At 41.7% G+C, this 25,457-nt stretch overlaps 1 protein-coding gene across 1 annotated transcript in view; it reads right to left on the bottom strand.

The window, feature by feature from the left end:
- The window catches only part of WDR36 (WD repeat domain 36), a 69,585-nt gene extending 51,280 nt beyond the window's left edge, over nucleotides 1-18,305 (bottom strand). Inside the window, exons 1-3 of the mRNA XM_068981135.1 lie at nucleotides 17,752-18,305; nucleotides 11,536-11,724; nucleotides 10,994-11,185 (exon numbers count right to left, since the gene is read on the bottom strand). Coding sequence (XP_068837236.1) covers nucleotides 10,994-11,185; nucleotides 11,536-11,724; nucleotides 17,752-18,305 — 935 coding nt within the window. The remainder of the gene's footprint in view (nucleotides 1-10,993; nucleotides 11,186-11,535; nucleotides 11,725-17,751) is intronic.
- Nucleotides 18,306-25,457: the final 7,152 nt, after the last annotated feature.

Below are 25,457 nucleotides of genomic sequence, written 5' to 3'. Positions count from 1 at the left end.
CCTGAGGTACTAAGAGAACCAGGAGAAAAACACAAAACTGAAAGAATGGATAGGAGGAATTAACCGTCAATCACCGTAGAGGTTCTTAGCTTGCACCAGTTCTTCATAATGTAATTATCTTATCCAGAGGGCACTGTGAGCATGTTTTGCTATCTACTATAATTTGAGGTAATTTTAGGTACATAATAAACATATCACTAACCTCAGATATTCAGATGACACCACCCTTATGGCAGAAAGTGAAGAAAAACTGAAGAGCCTCTTGATGAAAGTGAAAGTGGAGAGTGAAAAAGTTGGCTTAAAGCTCAACATTCAGAAAACTAAGATCATGGCATCTGGTCCCATCACTTCATGGCAAATAGATGGGGAAACAGTGGCAGACTTTATTTTGGGGGGCTCCAAAATTGCTGCAGATGGTGATTGCAGCCATGAAATTAAAAGATGTTACTCCTTGGAAGAAAAGTTATGACCAACCTAAAAATTTCTGACCAGTTAAAAAGCAGAGACATTACTTTGCCAACAAAGGTCCATCTAGTCAAGGCTATGGTTTTTCCAGTGGTCATGTATGGACGTGAGAGTTGGACTGTGAAGAAAGCTGAGTGTCAAAGAATTGATGCTTTTGAACTGTGGTGTTGGAGAAGACTCTTGAGAGTCCCTTGAACTGCAAGGAGATCCAACCAGTCCATCCTAAAGGAGATAAGTCCTGGGTGTTCATTGGAAGGACTGATGTTGAAGCTGAAACTCCAATACTTTGGCCACCTGATGTGAAGAGCTGGCTCATTTAAAAAGACCCTGATGCTGGGGAAGATTGAAGGCGGGAGGAGAAGGGGATGACAGAGGATGAAATGGTTGGATGGCATCACTGACTCAATGGACATGAGTTTGAGTGAACTCCGGGTGTTGGTGATGGACAGGGAGGCCTGGAGTGCTGTAGTCCATGGGATCACAAAGAGTTGGACACAACTGAGTAACTGAACTGAACTGAACTGAGCTGAATAAACACAAAATGAGGTGTTCACCAACCAAGAGAATTGTTCAGGAGAATTGTGAGGGCATAATTTCCTATGCTTACCTTATTGTTACAGAATCAGCATCCATGGGTACAAAAATGATCTCACCAGAAGCAATACCCTGCCAATCAAAGACCTCTCCAAAGCTAGAAATTTTGCATTCTTATGGCTCCCTTCCTTAATTTTAAAATTTTATCCTGCTATAAATCTCAGTAGGCCCATATAAAACTGTATTTACAGGTCAGTTTAGATTTCTAAATAACAGTATGTGGCTGAATGCCTGACTAAATCATTGTTGCTGGTAGTGGGCAGTATATTAAAGTATCACTGAGGCCCTACCACCCAATATTCAGATTAGAAGGAGTGGGCTAGACTACAGGAATCTGTATTTAATAGGCTTCCCAGGTGATTCTGATACCAGTCCACCGTCCCCTTGGAAATCTATTGATCATTGAGGAAATGATCGGTGAGAAAGTACTAAGAAAAAAGTGATGCTGTTGGATATTGCAAATAGATGAGATCATGGAGTGTGTGCTTCTAATTCTTGTTATCAAGCCTTCAAACTCTCTGGCACCAGTTAAGAAAGGGCTTTACTGAAATTACATGATCTTGCATGATGGAAACTTTAGTCATATGTGATCTTGAAACTGGTTACCTTCACCCTGAAGTCTTCAAGGAAGTCCCAGGGAGAGGAATAGCTGAGTCTCACTGAAGAGTTACCTGCAGCCCTTCAAGAATAATGAGGCTGTTATTCCACTCTTCTAGAGACTAGCGTTTATCTTCTAGAGAAATGAACCCTTAGTAACCCTGATTTGGACAGCAGGCACTGAAGCACACTGCAGCTGGGACTGGCAGGTGAAGCTGACCATCACAGGCTGGCCAAGGGGCCTCCCAACGTCTTCCATACCCAGCTCCCCGAAAGTCAACTTTCAGACCCATGCATGTCCCCGCACAGAAGACTGCAGGAAAACTCAGGGAAACTGAACAGTTCCAAAGAAAAGACTTGACAGATGCTTCTGTTTGGTGATCTCGTGCCAAGAATGCCTGCCACATTCGATTCAGGAAGTATGTATTTAACAGGCAATAAATGCCAGGCACTTCTAGATGCTTCTGATATCACTGTAATCAAACAGATATGCAAAACTTGTTTCAGACATACATGTAATCAAAACATGCAGAAGCTTGTTTTCATGAAGTCTATCTTCTATAAAAGAGAGACAATAAGAAAAGAAATAAATAATAACTTTTAAGTATGTTGATAAATGTTGTGGGGGGGAAGTATAGAGAGGAATAAATAGTGTTAGTTATAATTTTAAATAGAGTTTGCCAGGTAAATTCTCATAGAAATGGTAATCTCTGAACCAATGGTCGTCAGAATCACAAAATATATTTTCTGTGTCCTACATACATTATGAATATATAGGACACAACAATATATTAAACTCATAACTAAATAAGACAATATTATTGAATACCTCATATAACATATATGGATTTCAAATAATGTTAATAAAACCTCCATGTAATCACCATTCACATAAAGAAATTAAACATTGGACTTCCCTGGTGGCCTAGTGGTTAAGAATCCACACTGCAATGCCGGGGACGCGTATCTGATCCCCAGCAGGGGAACTAAGATCCCACATTCCGGGGAGCAAGTGGGCCCAAGCGCTGCAGCTGCTAAGCCTGGGCACCGCGACTGGAGAGTCTGTGCTGCAACGACTCACTTGTCTTTGTGCTGCAATGAAAGGCCCTGCCTGACTCAGCAAAGGCCTCGAGTGCCACAACTAAGACCTGATTAATTAATTCATCCAAAAAGCCAAGTTAATTAATCCCAAAAGAAATCGAATGGTGATACTAACTTAGAGGTTTCCCAAGTAACTTTCCAATATTACATACCCAGTGCTTCTTATTCATAAATAATTGTTCCTAATTTTTGTGATAAGCATCTTCTGTTTTTTAATTTATTCATATACCATAATTTATTTAATCAGGTCTTATTATACAACAGGCTTTCCAGGTGGTTCAGTGGTAAGGAATCCACCTGCCAAGCAGGAGATGCGAGTTTGATCTTTGGGTCAGGGAGATCCCCTGGAGAAGGAAATGATAACCCACCCCAGTACTCCTGCCTGGGAAATTCCAATGACAGAGTTGCCTAGTGGGCTACAGTCCATGAGGTCGGAAAAGATTCAGACGTGACTTGGTGACTAAACAACAACAATTATACAACAACTAATGTTTTACTGTTACGAATTGGATCCCTGGGCTGTAATTCTAGTTAAGCTACTGTTTCTCTGGGTGACTATTACTCTCCAGTTTTCCTATGAACTTGCCCATTACATATCAAGAAATTACCTGGAGAGAGTAATAAGTGAATGAATGTGTGACTGTGTGAGTAAATATATTAGTGTGTGTTAATCATTCAAGTGAGTTTAACTCTTTGTGACCCCACGGACTGTAGCCCGCCAGGCTCCTCTGTCCATGGAATCCTCCAGGCAAGAATACTGGAGTGGGTTTCATTCTCTTCTCCTGGGGACCTTCCTGACCCAGGGTCTCCTGCATTTAAGGTAGAGTCTTTACTGTCTGAGCCACCAGGGAAGCCCAGTAAGCAGGTTAGATTCTCAAGTAAGTCATCTTCTTAACCTCAAGAAAATGTTGGTTGTGAAGTTACATGATATCTGGTCCTTAAGAAAGATAGCAAAAGTTATCCTGTGGTAAGTCCTCAAGCTACCTGAAAAATCTGATTCAGATGAGAGGAAAACGTGATAACCATTCCACTCCCTATGCTCAAAGGGACTGAAAATGAGAGATTCTTAAAAATTCCTTTTTGAAGGGAAATTATAATGATAATAAAAGAGAGGTCAGCTCTATTCCAAAAAGCTTGGATGGAGAAGCTAAGGTTTAAAAAAAAAAAAAAAAGGCAGAACACTCTAGGAGAGATTATCTTTCAAGATAAAGCTTTTATCAGAATATTTCAAAAATAAGAAACTGACTTTCTTAAAAAAAGCTCTTGTTTTGCCCCTCCCCTCCTCCTTCATCCCCCTGATACACTTTATTTCTGCATTTATTGGACACATCTGTGTTGGGCGCACAAAGAAAGAAGCAAACTGGAAGACAGAAGATCTGCCTAGTTTTGGGAGGGAAAGAATGGGAGCTTCTAGAGCTAAGGGAAAGTTAGAGAATCATGCTTCAACTAGGACAGTAGCCAGACCAGTTCCTATTTTTAATTTTTATTTGTGTATTTTTGCTCTCCTTGCCCCTGCCATCTCGCGTCTGCTCCTTTCGTGTCAGCGAAGGAAGCAGACCTGAAGAAAGCGTGCTGTTCAGACTGTACTCTTGGTCGTACTTCTTAAACTGTCCAGTGCCCTCTGTCTCATGCAGCTTGGCCAACTCTCGATCCCTCCCAAGATCCTGGTAATTACAGGTTATTCTGATCTCCCTACCTTAGATTTCTCCTGGGGAGACGGGGGCATTATTTTCAATATACTCTGCCTCATCTGCAAAGACTCTTAGGAGGATCTGCCAAGAATTGGCTTGCATTTCATGTAGGCAAGCATGGAGTTGAGTCTACAAGACCACACAGTTCAGCAAACTGACAGTCAATGGTCAGCCACGCTTGTACTTTAGTCTCCGTCATTGGTTTTTATGGGGGGAGCCACAAACTTAGCTTGGGAATTGGAAGTGTTGGGGAACTCACTTCCTGCCTTCTTGGTGAGTTTGGTGGGAAAATCATAGCTCTCTCTACATCCACAAATTCTCTTTGAAGAATCTTCTAATTACTCTCTGGCTTTCTCTTACTTTGGTTGTGATCCAGTTATACTCACTCAGGCTGGCTGGCAATATCTGAAGCAAGTCCTAAAAGAATGTCTCGCAAGTTGTCTGAAGAAGGCGCATGAGGAGAGGAGAGTTTTTTATCATTTACTGTTCTCAGCTTTGCAACTTTAGACAAATTTTCCTTCCGTAGTAGACTCTTTTCAAAAACTAGTCATGACAATATTGCCCATCCCACATGTTCTGGGCATCAGGTGAGCTTGACCTTGCTACTGCTGAGTCTTGAGATCACTCTCTCCTTCTCTTGAACCTGGCAGGACCTTTGACTGGTTCAGAAAGGGAAGTATGGTGAGCACGGTGCTATGTGATTCTCAAGACAGGATCATAAAAATTACTGGCATTGCCACCTTGCTTTCTGGGAAAGCTAACTGTTGGAGTCAGCCTCTGTTCAGAGAGAAAGTCCAGAATAGTTCATGTGGGGAGACCACATGGAGTATTCCAACCTGTCACTCAGCTGTGGCCTCAACTGGTAGCCAGCATGAACCACCAGGCATGAGAGTGAAAATGCCTCTAGAATATTCGGCCCACAGTGATTGAGTCACTCCAGATTTCAGTTCTGACCGCTGACACTCTGTCCCAGCCGGGCCCTTCCTGTATTCTAGACCAAGAGAACTCATAGCACAGTGCAGTGTTTATTTTAGGAGACTTAAGTTTTCAGCGGTTTATTGCACGGCAACAGTAACTTCAACAATCAAATCCCTTCCTATAACTGTCATGCCATTACTAAAACTCTTTTCTCTGCCCCGTGTCCTCAGAGCTCCCTTCTGGCTAACAAGCTTTCTTTCTTTCACCCCGGCCCAGTTCAAGTCCTGCTGCTGCCGCTGTTCAGTCGCTAAGTCATATGCAACTCGCCGCCCCATGGATCGCCCCCTCCAGGCTCCTCTGTCCCTGGATCCTCCAGGCAAGAACACTGGCGTGCGTTGCCATTTCCTCCGCCAGGGGACCTTCCTGACCCAGGGATCGAGCCCCCGGCTCCTTCATTGGCAGGCAGATTCTTTACCTTTGAGCCACCAGGGAAGCCAGTTCAAGTTCTGTCTCCTCGGCAAACGCTTCTCTGACTTTTCCGGTCCACAAGGCGCTCTCCCTTCTCTGAATTCCCGAGTACTACTTCACTTACTGATGGTTTCTGTGGTGCGTGCACTCTCTTTTCATTCTTAATTAACAGAATGCCCATGTGTTCATACAGCAGAGGGTCTTATGGTTTAGGAGGATTAATCCCCTCCTGTAGGTGAATATTAATCTGTCTAATATAATTATGGTAATTAATATTTTTCTCACCAGAGCTTAGGGCAGGCGATGGCTTCAGTCCTACTTCTAGCCAATGAAATTTGAAGAGAAGTCTTTTGGGAGGTTTTAGGGAAAGGTCTGTCTGTTTAAAAAAAAAAAAAGCAGGGAGGAGACATAGTTGAACATGGCTTTCTCCTCCTTAACATTATTGCAACTGCGTATAACACCTAGAACTTCTGCAATCACCTTACAACCGTGGAGAGAAAATCCTGAGGGAAAGACAACATGATGAAAAAGCAGAGCAGAAGACAAAAAGAATCTGAATCTTTGAAGATATGTTTAGACTAGCAAGTCACCAAACCCCGAAACCACCTTTTCTCTCCCACCGTCATATGAGGTGTAGGCCTCGTGATTTAAGCCAGCCGAACAGACTCTCTTACCGAGGTGGATTCTGTTTTCTCCTGAAAGTGTCAGAACACTCAGTTAAATGTGGCTTAAACAATAAAGCTAGTTACAATCTCATGTTTCAAGAAATGTACAGGTCCTATGACTCCAAAGTTGGCTCGCTAACTCAGCGACTTCATCACTGACCGAGATGCTTTTCAGCTTCCTCCTTCGCCACCGTCAGTCAGTCGGTGATATTGTCCCTTCACGGTTACAAGCGGACGCAGCCATGGCAAACACTCAGCGTCAGGCACTCAGCCGTGTCCAAGTCTGTGACCCCGGGACTGTAGCCCACCAGGCTCCTCTGTCCACGGAACTCTCCAGGCCGGAACACTGGAGGGGGAGCCTTTCCCTTCAGGGGGTCTTCCCAGCCCCGGGGCGAAGCCAGGTCTCCCTCATTGTGGGGGACTCTTCAGCGTCTGAGGCACCAGGGAAGCCCTAAGAATAGAGAATAAAGAGGGAAAGCTTTCCCAGGAGCCCCGCAGCCGACTTGCCTCGGGTGCCATTGACTATAACTACATTTTACACTCAAGTTTTAGTGTCAGGGGAGGCTGAGAAAACAACTATTTGGCATTTTTCAACATCTGTCAGTGGAGGCAGTCTCCGCCACCAGCTACAGTAGCAGCCTTGAGGCATAAATAAGATTGTTTTCCTGTATTCTGGCAAATTCGAGTCTAGAGAGCCTAAATATTTCCAACTTAGAGCTGCCATTCATAATAGGTCAACATGGAAGTCAAGCTGTGTATCTTTCACAGGATGAGATCTCAGGGGAAGAAGTTTTTTGTTGTGTTTTTTCCTACTTTCTCTTCTCAGGAAATTAAAACTAAAATGCCAAATTACAATCTTTAACAATAATTAATTTAAAATCCCCCTAAATTTTTCCATGTCTTGTTCTATCAAAACCTTAATGAATGTTAATTGATTTTCCTTCCTGGTATCTGCCACTCCTCTTTCATCAGAATGGCACCAGTCAGAATTACAGGTTACTTGCAGAAATTGTAATCATAGAATTAGCAACAGTATCTAAAACCTTACAAGAACCCTCAGACCAAAAAACAGTTCCAAAATCAGAATTTATAGTAAGAAACAAAAAAAGGAATTGATAAAATCTGTGATTATTTAAGTTCAAAAATTTCCTAGGGAAACCAGATTGTATTTGTGAAAATTTGCAATGTGATGTTTTATCAAATCACATTCTTTGGAATAGCTTATGACCAAGAGTGATCTCTTTTCCTCTATGGGAGCAGGAGTGAAAGAGCTCCTTGCTGTTTTTCCAAAACTCGTTTTGATAATATAAAAATTGCATTTTAAGGCTGCTGCTGCTGCTAAGTCACTTCAGTTGTGTCTGACTCTGTGACTCCATAGACAGCAGCCCACCAGGCTCCTCCATTCCAGGGATTCTCCAGGCAAGAACACTGGAGTGGGTTGCCATTTCCTTCTCCAATGCAAGCATGCATGCTAAGTCACTTCAGTCGTGTCCAACTCTGTGTGACCCCATGGACAGCAGCCCACCCGGCTCCTCTGTCCACGGGATTCTCCAGGCAAGAACACTGGAGTGGGTTGCCATTTCCAGTGGGTGGGTGAGCTGAAGTCCATGGATTGGTAAAGAGTCAGACATGATTTAGTTACTAAACAGCTGACAACTGAAATCTCATTGGTCAGCATTAGTAGCAGAAAGATATTTTATCCAACTTAATTTCACTTGCAGAAATGGAGAATTTGATATGATTTATCTTTCCCCTTTTCCTCTTTCTAGTAAAAAAAAAAATTGTTATATTAATTCTACCTGGGGAAAAGTGAAAAATACTTTCCAGTTGGCCTTCTTTTGCACACCAAAAATTCAATAAAGAACAAGACATTATTTTATTTTGCAGATTTGGGGTTCAGTTCTGACTCATAGTCCCAAGAAAGCATTATTACCTATTAAAACAAAATTATTTGTAACCCTAAATTTCATTGACAATGTTAGTCTTCATTCACTAGCACTAATAATCAGTTTAAACTGCAGGCTTGAGATAACTATAAGAAAAATGATAAGCATGATCAGCTCTGTAGCTTAAATAAAAATGTTTCTTTATAGGAACAAGAACTTTACATTTTTAAAAACTCTTCATACCAAGGCCACTTAAACAACTTTCTGGTTTTTTTCCTTTCTGCCAGTCTAGAAAAAAAGTTGAATAACAACATAATAGAAAAATTGGGGATAGGCTTTAGTCTTAATAATTACAATAATCACTTAAAGTAACTACGTTTAAGTTTGTAGTACCATAATTTCTCAATTCTAAGTTGCTAATTTTCCTGCATTTAAATTTTTTGGAGCTTGCAGTACACTGTACAATTGATTAGATTAGTGCAGACTTACATTGCTGTGTTTATGATGACAGCATTTTCTTCTCTTCTCTTTTTTAATTTACTTGAAAACCTGTAAACGCATGTTGTGCCTTGCAAGGAACTGAGCAAAGACAGGTGTCAAATGATGACTATCCAGTCAAGTTTGGCACTTATTATTTTGAGTATTCTAAATGACACACCTGTCCTATCCTTTGACCTTATAAGTAGTTTCTACAAAATACCTTGGTTCTCAGTCCAGAGATATTTTAGGAGAATTTCTCAGCCAAAGATTAAGAAAATGAGATATATTATTTCTTCTCTAGGAGTAGGAAAGGATGAAGCATGAGCAGATAAGCATATAGGAAGATATTAGCAGACCAGACATACTTTTATGACAGTTGTCATGAATATGCTTGACTGTGTAGTTAAAAGGCAGTAATGATAAACGTAATTTGGGTCAAAAGCCAAACCCTAACTATTTATATTTAACTATCACAAGTATTACAACTCAAGGTAGAAACTATCAAACCAAATAAAAAGAGGGATTTAATATTCACCAAAGCTACAGTTTAGGGTGAAGATTTAATCTCCATAAGCTTTTCTGTGTTCAGTATAAAACATAAAAATAGCATTAAAATAGATAAAAAGGGGATACACGTTAATGAGGAAACTGATGAACACAATTATCACAAAAATTTTTAGTGTTGATTTTGAATTCTAAAGAAGAGAAGCAAAAACTTGGAGAATTTTAACAAAAATATTGAGTTTAAGATAGTTATCATATATTATACACAGAATACATATTTGCTAAATGCCTTTGAACATTTACAAAAATTAATTTAACGGAAGTGATAAGAAAAATCATAATACATTTCCAAAGTTTTCAGGAAATTGTAGCAAAAATAAAAACAAACAAATAAAAAAACTTACATAGATTTCATAATTGAGAGTAAAATCCTTTGGAGGAAGGATTATTTTAATTTCAATCTTGTCCTGTAATGAGTATTGAGGTATATTCATTGCTATTATTTTTCTTCTTTCCGCATCTAATTAGACAGTTGCCTGGATCTCTTGAACATTGAAAAGAACTTGATCATTCCACCATCTGTGTTGCTAGTCTTGCAAACAGATCACTTAATCACATGGGCAGGAGTCATGGGTGGCGCCCTGCAGTACTCCTTGACTAGTAGAGGGCAGTGGGGCTGGTAAGGAAATTTCATTGGTGATTTTTACCAAAACAAGGAGGGGGTGGGAACAACTGAACCCTAAATTTTGAGAGATGGCTTTGGTTCTTATGACTTCTTTATCTAAGCTGGCTTATGTTATCTAAGTTGGCTATCATTTACAAGATGTAAACTTGAGTATGGGGTTTACATGTTTGATCCTGTGTGGAAATCAATTTCCTGGTCCTAAATAGGGTGTCTCAGGAATAGTAGAAGGGAATATCACCACAAACAATGTCCCAACAACATACCTCTGTATTATGGAATGCTTGGCTAGTTCAAAACACTTGTCTGGAAGAAATGTCAACAATATATTTCTCAGACACTTCTTAGGAATATGTTAAATATACTTAAACATCCAGTATCAACTCCATTCTATCCGTTTCTCTTTTAAAAATAATTTTTTCCTTTTTTAAAAATACTTTTTTCTATCAATTTCTGTTTCTTACCTTTCCCTTTCCACTTCCAGAAAAGTGTTTCTGTGTAAAAGTGAATTGTTTTTGTTCTATGAAATGTATACATTGAAGATGCAAAATTATCATAGCTTTCCTCTTTTACTTTACCACATAGACATTCTTGCTTTTTGTTAAAATCTGCTTCTGCATTAGGAAAATAGATGTTGCAGGATCATGGTAATTTAAATATCTTTCCCCTTTGGTCTACATTATATAACTGACGACTCTAGTTCTCTAAGGTGGATTAGTGTGTGGACATAGGAAATAGAAGAAAATCTGAAGGAGTCCCAGATGCTTCAGTCCTAGTCACCAGGAAAGAGAGCATGCGAGAGGTGCAAATAATCTGCGGGGGGGAGGCTCCCATTAACCGTAACGCAGGCCGACATATCATGTGATTCTCACAAACCGTCTAATGCATGTAGGGCATATGCAGGGAATATCCTGTGCCGAGTCAATATCCTCATATTAGAACCTAGACTTCTGGAGGGCAGAGAGCCAGGTAGAGGCATAATCTTCGCTGCAGACACCCCGGCGGCCACAGATCGAAGGGAAACTCGGCAGCGGGCGGACCAGCGTCGGCGCGGCCTGCCTGCGCCGGCGGTCTTGCTGCGGCGGTGACTCGTCACGGGCGGCCAAGCGGAGCCCTGCTTTGTCTTGTCCCAGACTGCACGGGAGAGCCTCAGACACACAGGCATGGGCACACACAGTTGGACAGGACGGATAAGCACTAAAGTCCTCCCGTGTAGATACAAGGACCTGTATTCAATAAGCTGTGATAAACCATAACGGAAAAGAAAAGAAGATGGACCTCTGAGTCACAGGAGAAGGGCAGGGCAGGGCACCGCTGCAAGGAGACTGAACTGAGCGTTGCCCGCTATCTGCCGTTTAACCCGCATCCCTTAAATCCTCCACGCCTGGGTTTCCTCTTTAACTGGTGCTCGTGGCTTTGCTTTCTATTGAAGGGGACAGTGCATATCCTTGAAACAGGTTTTCATCATTACAATAAAAAATAACCTTGAGTGGACTAGTTGAGCAGCATAGTGCGGAGGCCACTCTGTTTGATTGCCCTGGAGGGGAACTGCAAAGGGGTATTTCAGACTCCGGAAAGGGGAGCCCTCTCGGATTCCTGACGAGTGGAACTGATGACCTGGGGGAGCAAACTTGTCCTTACACTTGGGTAGCGGCAGTGGGCGCAAATAGTTCCTTGAGAAAAAAATCCAAGTTAAATGCTATTAGGCCCCTTAGACTGAAACGGTACTCTCCGAAAGTGGAAGTGACAGTCGTGTCCTACTCTTTGAGACGCCATGGACTCTACAGTTCATGGGATTCTCCAGGCCAGAAGACTGGAGCGGGTAGCCGTTCCCTTCTCCAGGGGGTCTTCCCAACCCGGGGATCAAACCCAGGTCTCCCGCATTGCGGGTGGATTCTTAACCATCTTAACCATTCTGAGCCACCAGGGAAGCCCAAGAATACTGGAGTGGGTGGCCTATTTCTTCTCTAGGGATCTTCCTGACCCAGGGATCAAAGCGGGGTCTCCCGCATTGCAGGCAGATTCTTGCTGAGCTATGAGGGAAGCCCTGAGGTCCTCTCAGAGGTCCTCTCTGAGGTCACTGTCAAAAGCAGACACTAAGAGCTCTAAAGAGGATCTCATCACGATGGGAAAGGGAGTCGGGCAAACGATGAGAGGCGAGAAGAGCCTGGGAAGGCTGGAGGCGGCGGTTATGGCAGGGAGAGCCGCAGAGGCTCCCCCTGGCAGAAGTCAGCTGCCCTCACAAGACACAGGTTTGGGGAACAAGCGCTGAGCACGTGGAGATGAACCAAAGCAGGGTCCCAAGATCAGAGTAGAGCGCACACAGAACCTCTTGTTCTTACGGTTTTATTTCCATATGCATTTCATTTATGAAAAAAAGGTGTTGACGCTGTAATAAGAGTTGGATCAAGAGACTAATATAACAAGGAAGAACGCACATGACCATATTCGCGCTTAGCAGTGGCAAAGAGGCCTTACCAATTATGACCAATTAACATGACTCTGAGTAGGTAAGCTCTTAGGTTTCTTTCAGTTCTAGAATATTACTGTTTTATTATGAAGATGAATAATTTGTCAGCTAATTTGAACATCTGACTCAAACATCCTTGAACAAGAAAGTCTTGATTTATAGTACTTGGCACAAAACACTTGGGATATTTGGGTAATTAAACAGCAGATGCTAACAGATTGATAGCTGTTATTTGGTTCTCAAACATGTTGTACTTACTTGAACTTTCATTTTTACCCAGGATTTCTCAACAGCAGTGCCCAGTTCTACTCATGTTTGAGGTTTGCCTTGATGGTGACCAAGATGCTAATTATCTTTAAATATTTATTCGGATTCAAAAAGAGAACAGCTTCTTCTTATACTATCAGCTTATTTACTAGGTTTATTTCATTTTATTTTAAATTTTACCATGAGAGCTATATGAATTTTGGAGAAATGTATGAATGTTAGCATATAAAATTAAAGTTTTTTAAAGTATATTATCTTTTCTTTATGGAAGTATCAAAGCTGCATTGCAGAAAGTGAACAAGACAAGGTTCACAAATGATAAATATCCTCTGGTATGATTTTAAGATTTTCAAATTATTCATGTTTTCAGCTGTGTACCCAGAGATGACATAGAATAAAGGCTCAATGGGTGTTTGATGCTTGAATTGATGCAAGTTTAATTTTTATTTTGCATTTGAGGGGCAGAGTGGATAGAGGAGTGTTGTTAAGAGAGAAGCCCATGGTGAATAATAGCAGACTGCAACAACACTGATTAATTTGGGGAGTGATAATTGTTTTCTTGCTACATACATACAGATGGAATGCAGGAGAGAAAGCAGGCGGCAGACATCAGATAGCTTATCTGATAGTTGCTGCTGCCAATTTCTGACTCATGATGGTCTTAAAAGAAACATGGATTTAACTTTTAATTTCCTTTTAATTCATTTACTCAGCACACTTACTGAGAATGCACCATGTGTTAGACATTGTACCAGGATTAAACGTGAGCTGTATTTGTAAGATTGCACCAGGTCTTCCTCAAACTCCACATCCATGTGATCTATTTACCTCAAGCTATCCTGTCAATTTCATACCGAAGACATCGGCTTCAAACACAGTCTAAACTCACCCTTGATGCAAACACACTTTGCAGTTCCTCCCACCCCACCGGCTCCAGCATATTAGAGGGAGTGAGAGAGGAAGGGGAGGGAGCAAGGTCATAGAAACTGTGCGTCCGTGAGCACATGCTTAGAAAGGAGCATCTTAGCTGTAATTGCCAAGATACTAAGATGCTGACAGGAAAGTTGTACACAGAGATCAAATTGCCAACATCTGGATTGTCAAAAAAGCAAGAGAGTTCTAGAAAAACATCTACTTCTGCTTTACTGACTGTGCCAAAGCCTTTGACTGTGTGGATCACAACAAACTGTGGACAATTCTTAAAGAGATGGGAATAACAGACCACCTGACCTGCTTCCTGAAAAATCTACATGCAGGTCAAGAAGCAACAGTTAGAACTGGACATGGAAAAACAGACTGGTTCTAAATCAGGAAAGGAATACGTCAAGGCTGTATATTGTCACTGTGCTTATTTAACTTATATGCAGAGTATATCATGGAAAATGCTGGGCTGGATGAAGCACAAACTAAAATCAAGATTGCTGGGAGAAATATCAATAACCTTAGATATGCAGGTGACACCACCCTTATGGCAGAAAGTGAAGAAAAATTAAAGAGCCTCTTGATGAAAGTGAAAGAGGAGACTGAAAAAGTTGGCTTAAAACTCAACAAGGATATTGGGGGCCACCTACTGGCTTGGATTAATTGAGATTCACCTCCAAAGCTGGGATCAATCCCTAAACTTCCTGTTGGATGGGAACTGGACATGGAACAACAGACTGGTTCCAAATAGGAAAAGGAGTACGTCAAGGCTGTATATTGTCGCCCTGCTTATTTAACTTATATGCAGAGTACATCATGAGAAATGCTGGACTGGAAGAAACACAAGCTGGAATCAAGATTGCCGGGAGAAATATCAATCACCTCAGATATGCAGATGACACCACCCTTATGGCAGAAAGTGAAGAGGAACTAAAAAGCCTCTTGATGAAAGTGAAAGAGGAGATTGAAAAAGTTGGCTTAAAGCTCAACATTCAGAAAATGAAGATCATGGCATCTGGTCCCATCACTTCATGGGAAATAGATGAGGAAACAGTGGAAACAGTGTCAGACTTTATTTTGGGGGGCTCCAAAATGACTGCAGATGGTGACTGCAGCCATGAAATTAAAAGACACTTACTCCTTGGAAGAAAAGTTATGACCAACCTAGATAGTATATTGAAAAGCAGAGACATTACTTTGCCGACTAAGGTCCGCCTAGTCAAGGCTATGGTTTTTCCAGTGGTCATGTATGGATATGAGAGTTGGACTGTGAAGAAGGCTGAGCGCCGAAGAATTGATGCGTTTGAACTGTGGTGTTGGAGAAGACTCTTGAGAGTCCCTTGGACTGCAAGGAGATCCAACCAGTCCATTCTGAAGGAGATCAGCCCTGGGATTTCTTTGGAAGGAATGATGCTAAAGCTGAAGCTCCAGTACTTTGGCCACCTCATGGGAAGAGTTGACTCACTGGAAAAGACTCTGTTGCTGGGAGGGATTGGGGGCAGGAGGAGAAGGGGACGAAAGAGGATGAGATGGCTGGATGGCATCAGGGACTCAATGGACGTGAGTCTGAGTGAACTCTGGGAGTTGGTGATGAACAGGGAGGCCTGGCATGCTGCAGTTCATGGGGTTGCGAGGAGTCGGACATGACTGAGGAACTGAACTGAACCGAACTGAACTGAGAAGTGGTGTAATACATGTTGAGAAGACAATTGCAACATCTATTAGGTTAGGGGCATAATTTCCATTTGGTAGAAGATATTTATCTCGAGCTGCAGTTTCAAGTAATGGAAGACACACATTTTGGAACCTGCTAGAAACTGCACTTACTGGTTTTGCTCCATTTGGTGTTTTACTTACTGAGCCTTTTCTTGCATCCGTAAGATGGGACTAGCGGCTAGCTAACAGAATTTAGGAAAGACTTAATAAAATCACAAGAGGAAAAAGTCATAAAGCTATCAATATCCGTTGACTTCATTTATGAGAATCCTTGTCTTTAATAATGGCATAAAATGGGCACAAATGTTCTTCCAACTCTTAAACTGTTTAAACAGAAGTTAATAGGCAGAAGTCAGCAATTAAGGCTCTCCAATGCTAAATTTATTTCTGCTTAATAGACAGGATCATGATTTTAAAATGAAAGAGTGTATAAGTAGTACAGGGGAAGTAGTTGAAGAGAGAAAACCGAAGTGCTAAGAGAGAGGAAGTTCTAAAAGGACGTTCCGAAGACCTTCACAACTCCTTGGGCAGTTTTTAAAATTTTCTGTTTTTAAGCAATTTGATTATGGTGAGTTTTAGAGTAGTTTTGTGGTTTTTGTACCTTATTGAACTTTTTGAAACTGTAGGTTTATGCTTTTTGTTAAATTTGGAAATTTCCATTATTTCTTTCTGTATATTTTTTTGCGCCTGTACACTTCACTCCTTAAAAGAATCTGACTACACACATGTTTCCCTAGTGGTCCAGGAGTGAGCGATGAGAATGAAGACAGAACAGGAAGTCTGGGGCGATGGGTCCCGATCTCTTGTGTTCGTCCAGGCAGTCCCTTCTGGGCTGATCTGGGGAGCAATCAGCGGGCGTGCAGGCAGCGCTCACGCCTGGCGGCCAACGGTGCTGCAAGGTCGATGCTTCCTGACCCCAGCCACACTCCCTTCTGTGCCTGGCCTTGGGGTCTGTAACAAGGAGATTATTCTTAAGAAAAACATGAAAGATGATCATTAACACGATTTCTTGCTATGTGCTGCTTTTCCAGGTGCTCTTTCTGTGGGATTTCTCAAGGCTGTGACGGTACATTGTTAGGGATCCCCGCTATATCTCCCCCTTTTTGTTTTCACAGTAGATACGCTGTCTGAGCAACTTCTTCATCAGTTCTCAGATAGTTTTTTTTTTTGATGTATCTGAGGACTAGACAGTTAAAAATATACATCCTGATATTATAGTACCAAGCAATCCTCCTCCTAAAGTTTTAATCCACAACATGGGGTTAACTGTATGTAAGCTTTCCTCAATTTCTTCAAATAAATCAGTTTCTTGGAGTTATTGTAAGTGAGCCTTCTGCATATTAGAAACAGTAGCCTGTAATTGGGAACTATCTAAGGGTTGATTATTATGAACGCATCCTCTCAAATGTTTGGATAATTGATCCCAAATATATGCACTTTGATTATACTTATGAGGTGTGACACAAAATGAAGAGATACTCCAGTCACACTTAAGGTGAATTTGTAATTGTAAATTTTGTACTTTGTCCTCTAGTAGGAGAGCTGCATTTTCTAAATCAACCCATCTTTCATTAATTGCTTGGTCTATGCCGGTCTGGCTTCCCAGGCAGAACTTGTATCTTGGCGCCCTGTTGTTCAAGTGTGGTTGTTCGTATGGTTGGATGCAGTGCTGCCCCAGCTACTGCTGAGGTCAAGGCTGTAGCAATAATTCCCACAACAGCTGCTCTAAGGAGTCCAATAAACCTTTTGGAATGTTGTAGTTGTTTCTTGATAACTTTTAAAAGAGCATGTGTTTCAGAACAGCCTTCCCAAGGTCTGGTTTGATTTACTGGAAGCCAGATCTCCAATATCTTTCTTAACATAACAAATGAGTGATTAGAATTATAAAGTAAAGAATTTAAGCAAGTATATAATTTGCAATCCTACCAAGAAACTTCTTGTACACTTTCATTGTTAGAAATTGATTCTTTCAAGAGCACATAAAGATCTCTCATGTAAGCCTGAATATAAAATGTCCAGTTTGTACTGGTATTAAATGTCAATGAATAATTAGTTTTATCGGGATAATGACTATCCCAAATTTGGAATTTTTTAAGACTTAAAGTCAATTTCCAAATCTCTCCTTGCCCTCTTCCTTGATCCAGTAGTGGGAAGGGGGTGACGTGCCACTCCCATGCCATATAATTAGACGATCTGAATGAGTGGTAATGTTAGTATGGTCAAAGACTTTACGCACCTGCCAATGCACCCTTTTGTGAGGATTGCAGGGCTGATTTTGATGAGAGCAATTAGAGACTGCATGCCCCTTAGGGGACCAGTCCCCTACCTTCCATAGGAACCATTAGTCAAAATTACTTCTTTGGTCCTGTGGCCATCTTCCCACTGAACCCAATCTTGTTTTTCAGTCCACTGCTTGCGATGCTCGCAGAAAGGTCTGTCTGATTCGCTGTCATTATTGGCTTCTGAGTCATTATAAGCAAAACTCAAACCAGAGAGATGTGAATGAACCTTAGTGAAGTTACCACTTAAAGAATTAATGGACAGCCAGGCTGGCGTAGATAATTGAAGAGATCCTGTAGCTGGTCCTACACAAACTGGCCAGGATCCATACCCATAAGCAACACTGAAGGGAGTCCCTTCCTCTTGTTTAAAAAGAGGAGGCCGTGTATCTTCAGGTCCTGGTGTCCAGGAAGAATCATCAACATAGACTGGGATCACAGAATGCCCCCAGTCAGCGGGTTTTAGTAACGGGGAGTTCGCTGAATGTGCCCCGTTAGTATAACTTTCGGATCTGGCTGTTGCTGGGGGCATGCTCACCGCGGTGGTGATGACGGCAGACACGGCAGCAGGCAGACTGCTGGGAGTGGAGCTTCCCTTCATTCCCGAAGGTCTCCTCTGGCTTCTGTGTTAATCTTTCAATTTGTCCCCAAGCAGGGATCTTGTTCCTCTTGTTCCAACGGGAGGGGAGTCATCATCTTTGTTTCAGACGCAGGCCTTTGAAGCTCATTACTGGGGGCCCTGCATCGCATGCGAAGTGTCTCTTCGGTGGGAGTTCATTCATGATACGGTTTCACATGGCACACGGGAATCCAAACGGGTGTTTCTGAATCATCTGGCGAAACACAAGCGAAGCCCCTGCCCCAGGTCATCAGACGCCCCAGGCCAGGAGTGTGCCATGGGGTCGCCCCACCAACAGCAGGTTTGGGGTGAACGTCTTCTTGTTTCTGTATAAAATGTTGTACTGCTGTAGTAAAACCATTATGTTGATGCAAAAAAATTAAAGGAAATGATGCTTCATGTAATTTTCGCTGTGGGGGAAGTGATATTCCGTCTCCCCCTTGTTAACGCTCTTTTGGACATCTGTTAGCTCATTCTACAGTAGCTCGTCCTTGTCCTTGGGGATCTTGGGGGATTCCTGTATGATGTTTCGTAGACCAAGCTTTTGAACAATCCCTAAAGGCAGGACTAGTGTAAGCCGGGCCACGGTCCGTGTTTATATTTTGTGGGAGGCCCATAGGACCAAAGCAACTAAGCAAATGTGAAGCAACACGTCTTGTGATTCTCCAGAGCGAGCAGTTGCCCAGATACATTTAGAGTTAATATCAGCCTTGACTTGTACATAAGCAAACTTCCCAAAGGATGGAGCATGAGTTACGTCCATCTGCCAGATTGATTTGGCTTCAGGCCGGGGGATTAATTTCCCCCCGTTTCTGGTGGAGACGTGGTTATGGCAACCATCTGACATGTAGGACAAGTCCTCAAAATCGGTTTAGCTTGAGCCCAAATGATGTGAAACTTGGTTTTTAAACATATTGAGTTACACTGTGTCAGGTCATGACAGATTGATGCCTCTGTAAAGGCTGGAAATAAAAGGGCATTGGCTGGAGCATTTCCTTATGTTAAAGCCCCTGGTAAATCAGTAAGAGCCCAAATGTGAGGAAAGTAGAATGGGAAACTGTCGGTGTCTAGTCACCTGTTGTAAATTTGTAAAAAGAGTACATAATGTGGATGGGAAACTATTCTTAATGATCGTTGTTTGTATATGATCATACAGCGGAAGTGAGAAATAGATTTAAGGGACTAGATCTGGTACCTAGAGTGCCTGATGAACTATGGATGGAAGTTCCTGACATTGTACAGGAAACAGGGATCAAGACCATCCCCATGGAAAAGAAATGCAAAAAAGCAAAATGGCTGTCTGGGGAGGCCTTACAAATAGCTGGGAAAAGAGGAGAAGTGATAAGCAAAGAAGAAAAGGAAAGATATAAGCATCTGAATGCAGAGTTCCAAAGAATAGCAAGAAGAGATAAGAAAGCCTTCCTCAGCGATCAATGCAAAGAAATAGAGGCAAACAACAGAATGGGAAAGACTAAAGATCTTTTCAAGAAAATTAGAGATACCAAAGGAACATTTCATGCAAAGATGGGCTTAATAAAGGACAGAAATGGTCTGGACCTAACAGAAGTAGAAGATATTAAGAAGAGGTGGCAAGAATACACAGAAGAACTGTACAAAAAAGATCTTCACGACCCAGAAAATCATGATGGTGTGATCACTCACCTAGAGCCAGACATCCTGGAATGTGAAGTCAAGTGGGCCTTAGAAAGCATCACTATGAACAAAGCTAGTGGAGGTGATGGAATTCCAGTAGAGCTGTTTCAAATCCTGAAAGATGATGCTGTGAAAGTGCTGCACTCAATATGCCAACAAATTTGGAAAACTCAGCAGTGGCCACACACTGGAAAAGATCAGTTTTCATTCCAATCTCAAAGAAAGGCAATGCCAAAGAATGCTCAAACTACTACACAATTGCACTCATCTCACATGCTAGTAAAGTAATGCTCAAAATTCTTCAAGCCAGGTTTCAGCAGTACATGAACCGTGAACTCCCTGATGTTCAAGCTGATTTTAGAAAAGGCAGCGGAACCAGAGATCAAATTGCCAACAACCGCTGGATCATGGAAAAAGCAAGAGAGTTCCAGAAAAACATCTCTTTCTGCTTTATTGACCATGCCAAAGCCTTTGACTGTGTGGATCACAAGAAACTGTGGAAAATTCTGAAAGAGATGGGAATACCAGACCAGCTGACCTGCCTCTTGAGAAATCTGTATGCAGGTCAGGAAGCAACAGTTAGAACTGGACATGGAACAACAGACTGGTTCCAAATAGGAAAGGAAGTATGTCAAGGCTGTATATTGTCACCCTGTTTATTTAACTTCTATGCAGAGTACATCATGAGAAACGCTGGGGTGGAAGAAGCACAAGCTGGCATCAAGTTTGCTGGGAGAAGTATCAATAACCTCAGATATGCAGATGACACCACCCTTATGGCAGAAAGTGAAGAGGAACTAAAAAACCTCTTGATGAAAGTGAAAGTGGAGAGTGAAAAAGTTGGCTTAAGCTCAACATTCAGAAAACGAACATCATGGCATCTGGTCCCATCACTTCATGGCAAATAGATGGGGAAACAGTGGAAACAGTGTCAGACTTCATTTTCTTGGGCTCCAAAATCACTGCAGATGGTGAGTGCAGCCATGAAATTAAAAGATGCTTACTTCTTGGAAGGAAAGTTATGACCAAACTTGATAGCATATTGAAAAGCAGAGACATTACTTTGCCACCAAAGTCCATCTAGTCAAGGCTATGGTTTTTCCATTGGTCATGTATGGATACAAGAGTTGGACTGTAAAGAAAGCTGAGCATGAAGAATTGATGCTTTTGAACTGTGGTGTTGGAGAAGACTCTTGAGAGTCCCTTGCACTGCAAGGAGATCCAACCAGTCCATTCTAAAGGAGATCAGCCCTGGGATTTCTTTGGAAGGAATGATGCGAAAGCTGAAGCTCCAGTACTTTGACCACCTCATGCGAAGAGTTGACTCATTGGAAAAGACTGATGCTGGGAGGGATTGGGGGCAGGAGGACAAGGGGATGACAGAGGATGAGATGGCTGGATGGCATCACTGACTTGATGGACATGAGTTTGAATGAACTCCAGAAGTTGCTGATGGACGAGGAGGCCTGGTGTGCTGCGATTCATGGGGTTGCAGAGTTGAACATGACTGAGCGACTGAACTGAACTGAACTGATATGTTTAGTGACATGTACAGAATATTGAGAATGAGATAAGATACTAATGCTTGGGGAATATTTTGTAATGCATGTTTAATAGCTAGAATTTCTGCTTGTTGTGCAGAATATCCAGGTATTTCAATAACTAACGTAAACGTGCCTGTATACCCTGCTTTTCCTCAGGCAGTGCCACCTGTAAAAATGAGAGGAGCAGAGGAATAGGGTTGAGGCTAGTAATTCTAGGCAAAATTCGTTCTTTTTTGTTTTAAAAACTGCAAGACAGGCACATCAGGATAGTGGTTGTCAATTTGCCCAACATAGTCAGCTAAAGCTAGTTGCCAAGATAACGAATTTTGAAGAGAATGTTTTAATTCTTTGAAGGTTCAGTTCAGTTCAGTTCAGTTCAGTCGCTCAGTCATGTCCAACTCTTTGCAGCCCCATGAATCGCAGCACGCCAGGCCTCCCTGTCCATCACCATCTCCCGGAGTTCACTGAGACTCGCATCTATCGAGTCAGTGATGCCATCCAGCTATCTCATCTTCTGTCGTCCCCTTGTCCTCCTGCCCCCAATCCCTCCCAGAATCAGAGTCTTTTCCAATGAGTCAATTCTTCTCATGAGGTGGCCAAAGTACTGGAGTTTCAGCTTTAGCATCATTCCTTCCAAAGAAATCCCAGGGCTGATCTCCTTTAGAATGGACTGGTTGGATCTCCTTGCAGTGCAAGGGACTCTCAAGAGTCTTCTCCAACACCACAGTTCAAAAGCATCAATTCTTCGGCGCTCAGCTTTCTTCACAGTCCAACTCTCACATCCATACATGACCACTGGAAAAACCATGGTCTTGACTAGACGTTAGTGTAGTGCAAATAAGGCAGGGGTCCTGTCCAGTAAGCTGTTGAACATGCTCTCTTCCTTTTAGAATAATGGCGGCTATCATATCTAAGTAAGGGCTGACAGATTTTGTTTGTGAATTAGCTAAGAATATCCATTCAACTATTAAAGGTGGGTTTGCATAATCAACCCAGTAGGGGAGAGAGAAGTAGGGAAGACAAACAACTGAAGAGGCTCTAGAGGGTTCATTCTGTCTGTTTGGCAGTTTTTTACAGCTTGTTCTATAATTGCTAGTTCTTTCTCAGCCTCAGGAGTTAGTTGTCGGGAGCTATTAAGCTCTGGATTTCCTCTTAATATAGAGAATAAAAGGGGTAAAGAATAAGTTGGAATCCCTAACTTAGATCGAATCCAGTTTTACTATCTTCTAGTAATTTTTGTAAGTCATTTAAAGTTTTAATTGAATCTCTGCATATTTGTACCTGTGGGGTTTGATTGTAGTACGGGTGACTATATTTCCTAAGTACTGAGAAGATTCAGTGTATTGTAATTTATCAGGAGCTATATACAAGCCAGCACATTTCAAGTACTCCTTTAGCTTTATATTATTATTATTATTTAAATTTAAATGTATTTATTTTAATTGGAGGCTAATTACTTTGCAATTTTGTATTGGTTTTGCCATACATCAACATAAATCTGTCACAGGTATACACAATGCTCCCCATCCTGAACCCCCCTCCCACCTCCCTCCCCGTACCATCCTTCTTGGTCATCCCAGTGCACCATCCCCAAGCATCCTGTATCCTGCATTGAACCTGGACTGGCGATTCATTTCTTATATGATATTATACATGTTTCAATGCCATTCTCCCAAATCATCCCACCCTTGCCCTCTCCCACAGAGTCCAAAAGACCGTTCTATACATCTGTGTCTCTTTTGCTGTCTCGCATACAGGGTTATCATTCCCATCTTTCTAAATTCCATATATATGCGTTAGTATACTGTATTGGTGTTTTTCTTTCTGGCTTACTTCACTCTATAGTAGGCTCCAGTTTCATCCACCTCATTAGAACTGATTCAAATGTATTCTTTTTAATGGCTGAGTAATACTCCATTGTGTATATGTACCACAGCTTTCTTATCCATTTATCTGCTGATGGACATCTAGGTTGCTTCCATGTCCTGGCTATTATAAACATTGCTGTGATGAACATTGGGGTACACGTGTCTCTTTCAATTGTGGTTTCCTTGATGTGTATGTATCCTTAACAAAATTCTAGCAATCAAAATCCTTTGGCTTTAAAAACAATTCCCCACAGAGATTTTATGGGGAGGGAGGTGGGAGGGGGGTTCATGTTTGGGAACACATGTAAGAATTAAAGATTTTAAAATTAAAATAAATAAATAAATATACATATCACACACTAAAAAAAATTTTTTTAAAAAAGAATTAAAGATTTTAAAATTAAAAATAATAAATTAAAAAATAAATAATAAAAAAATTTAAAAAATTTAAAAAAAAGAAAATAAAATGATCCAAAAAAGAAAAAATAAAAAAATAAAAACAATTCCTGTAGGCTATCAATTTCAGGTAAGGCACATAGTATATCATCCATATAATGAATGATAAATGCATGAAAGAATTGCTGTCTCACTGGGTTTACAGCCTTGGCTACAAAATTTTGACAAATAGTGGGACTGTTAAGCATACTTTGAGGTAATACAGTCTACTGAAATCTTTTATGTGGCTCCTTTAATTTCATGGAAGGAACTGAAAAGGCAAATCTAGGTTGATCATCAGGATGTAAAGGAATAGTGAAAAAACAATCTTTGAGATCAATAACAAACAAATGCCAAGTGCTTAGAATCATACTAGGATTAGGTAGGCCAGGTTGTAAAGCACCCACTGGAACAATAGCAGCATTAACAGCTCTTAAATCAGTAAGCATCCTCCATTTACCAGATTTGTTTTGTATAAAGAACACTGGAGAATTCGAAGGGCTAAAGGACTCAACAATATGTCACTTGTTAAGTTGCTCATTAACTGATTAGTGTAAAGCCTCCAGTTTTTCTTGTTTTAGAGGCCGCTGCTCTATCCACAGAGGGTGATCAGTGTCCCAATTAAGAGGTGTGGGTGTAGGTGGAGGAAGGCTTATATGAGCTGTGGCCACTAGTGAAAGGGGGCGGTTTGAAATCTTGAATAGTCAAAGAATAAATTCTTCCTTGTTGATTTTTCCCAGACCCAATCCTGGTATATAACCTTTATTGAACATAATTTGGTGACTTGCCTCACTCTATTGATTTGGAGGAATATGAGTCTCACCATGCCATTGTTCCAAGAGATCACGACCCCATAGATTGACAGGTATGTCAGCAATATTGAAGAAGGAAACAGAACAGGCTCCACCTTGAAAGCAGGGCTCCATCTTGGGCCAGACTGTGGACTTTGAGCTCTATGCCCAGTATCTATGGAAATGACATACCAACTGGAAAATCAGGCCCCCAGATGGAAGAGCCCCAGGGCTCATACCTAGACTCTCCATCACCTAAAAGAATACCCCAATTATCTGTGTCACTGAATAGAATCATAAATTCTATTATGCTTATTGGGGTATGACGACAGGCCTATTGATAATTGTCCACTGTTAACTACCTAGGCTTAAGGCATATGAATCACAGGTTAACTTTGATTGTCAGGGAATTTGGGGAGGTGGGTTTGGGCACGTGCACTTAGGGTATAAAAGGCTTTCACAAAATCTAGTCAGGGTCCTTGACTAAGAGGAGACTCTGCCTTGGGCCTGCTGGTGTAATAAACTGCACTCCGCCATCTGCGTTGTCCTTCTGAGTGAGTTTGTTCCCCGGAATTTGTGGCTACAACATTTGATGCATTGGCCAGGAAACTCCTCACTTTGAGGAGACAAGTCCCATTTGGGACTACTGCGAGGCCTTGTGGCTTGAATCTTCTGGAGGGGGAAGGTGCCTCGCCCTTCTGGAAGGATTCTGCTTCTCAACACCCAGACCTTTCACGTTAGCAGGTAGTGGATGGCAGCTGGGGAACTGAGCGCTCAGGTGAGGAGGAGCCCACCCAGCAGGGTGGAAGAGGGGGCCTGATCACCCCCCGGGAGGGACTAGAA

The sequence above is a fragment of the Capricornis sumatraensis genome, chromosome 9 (assembly GCF_032405125.1).
Source record: "Capricornis sumatraensis isolate serow.1 chromosome 9, serow.2, whole genome shotgun sequence".
NCBI lineage: Eukaryota > Metazoa > Chordata > Mammalia > Artiodactyla > Bovidae > Capricornis > Capricornis sumatraensis.
The sequence above is the reverse complement of the archived record's forward strand: the minus strand, read 5'-3'. Positions and strand labels throughout refer to the sequence as shown.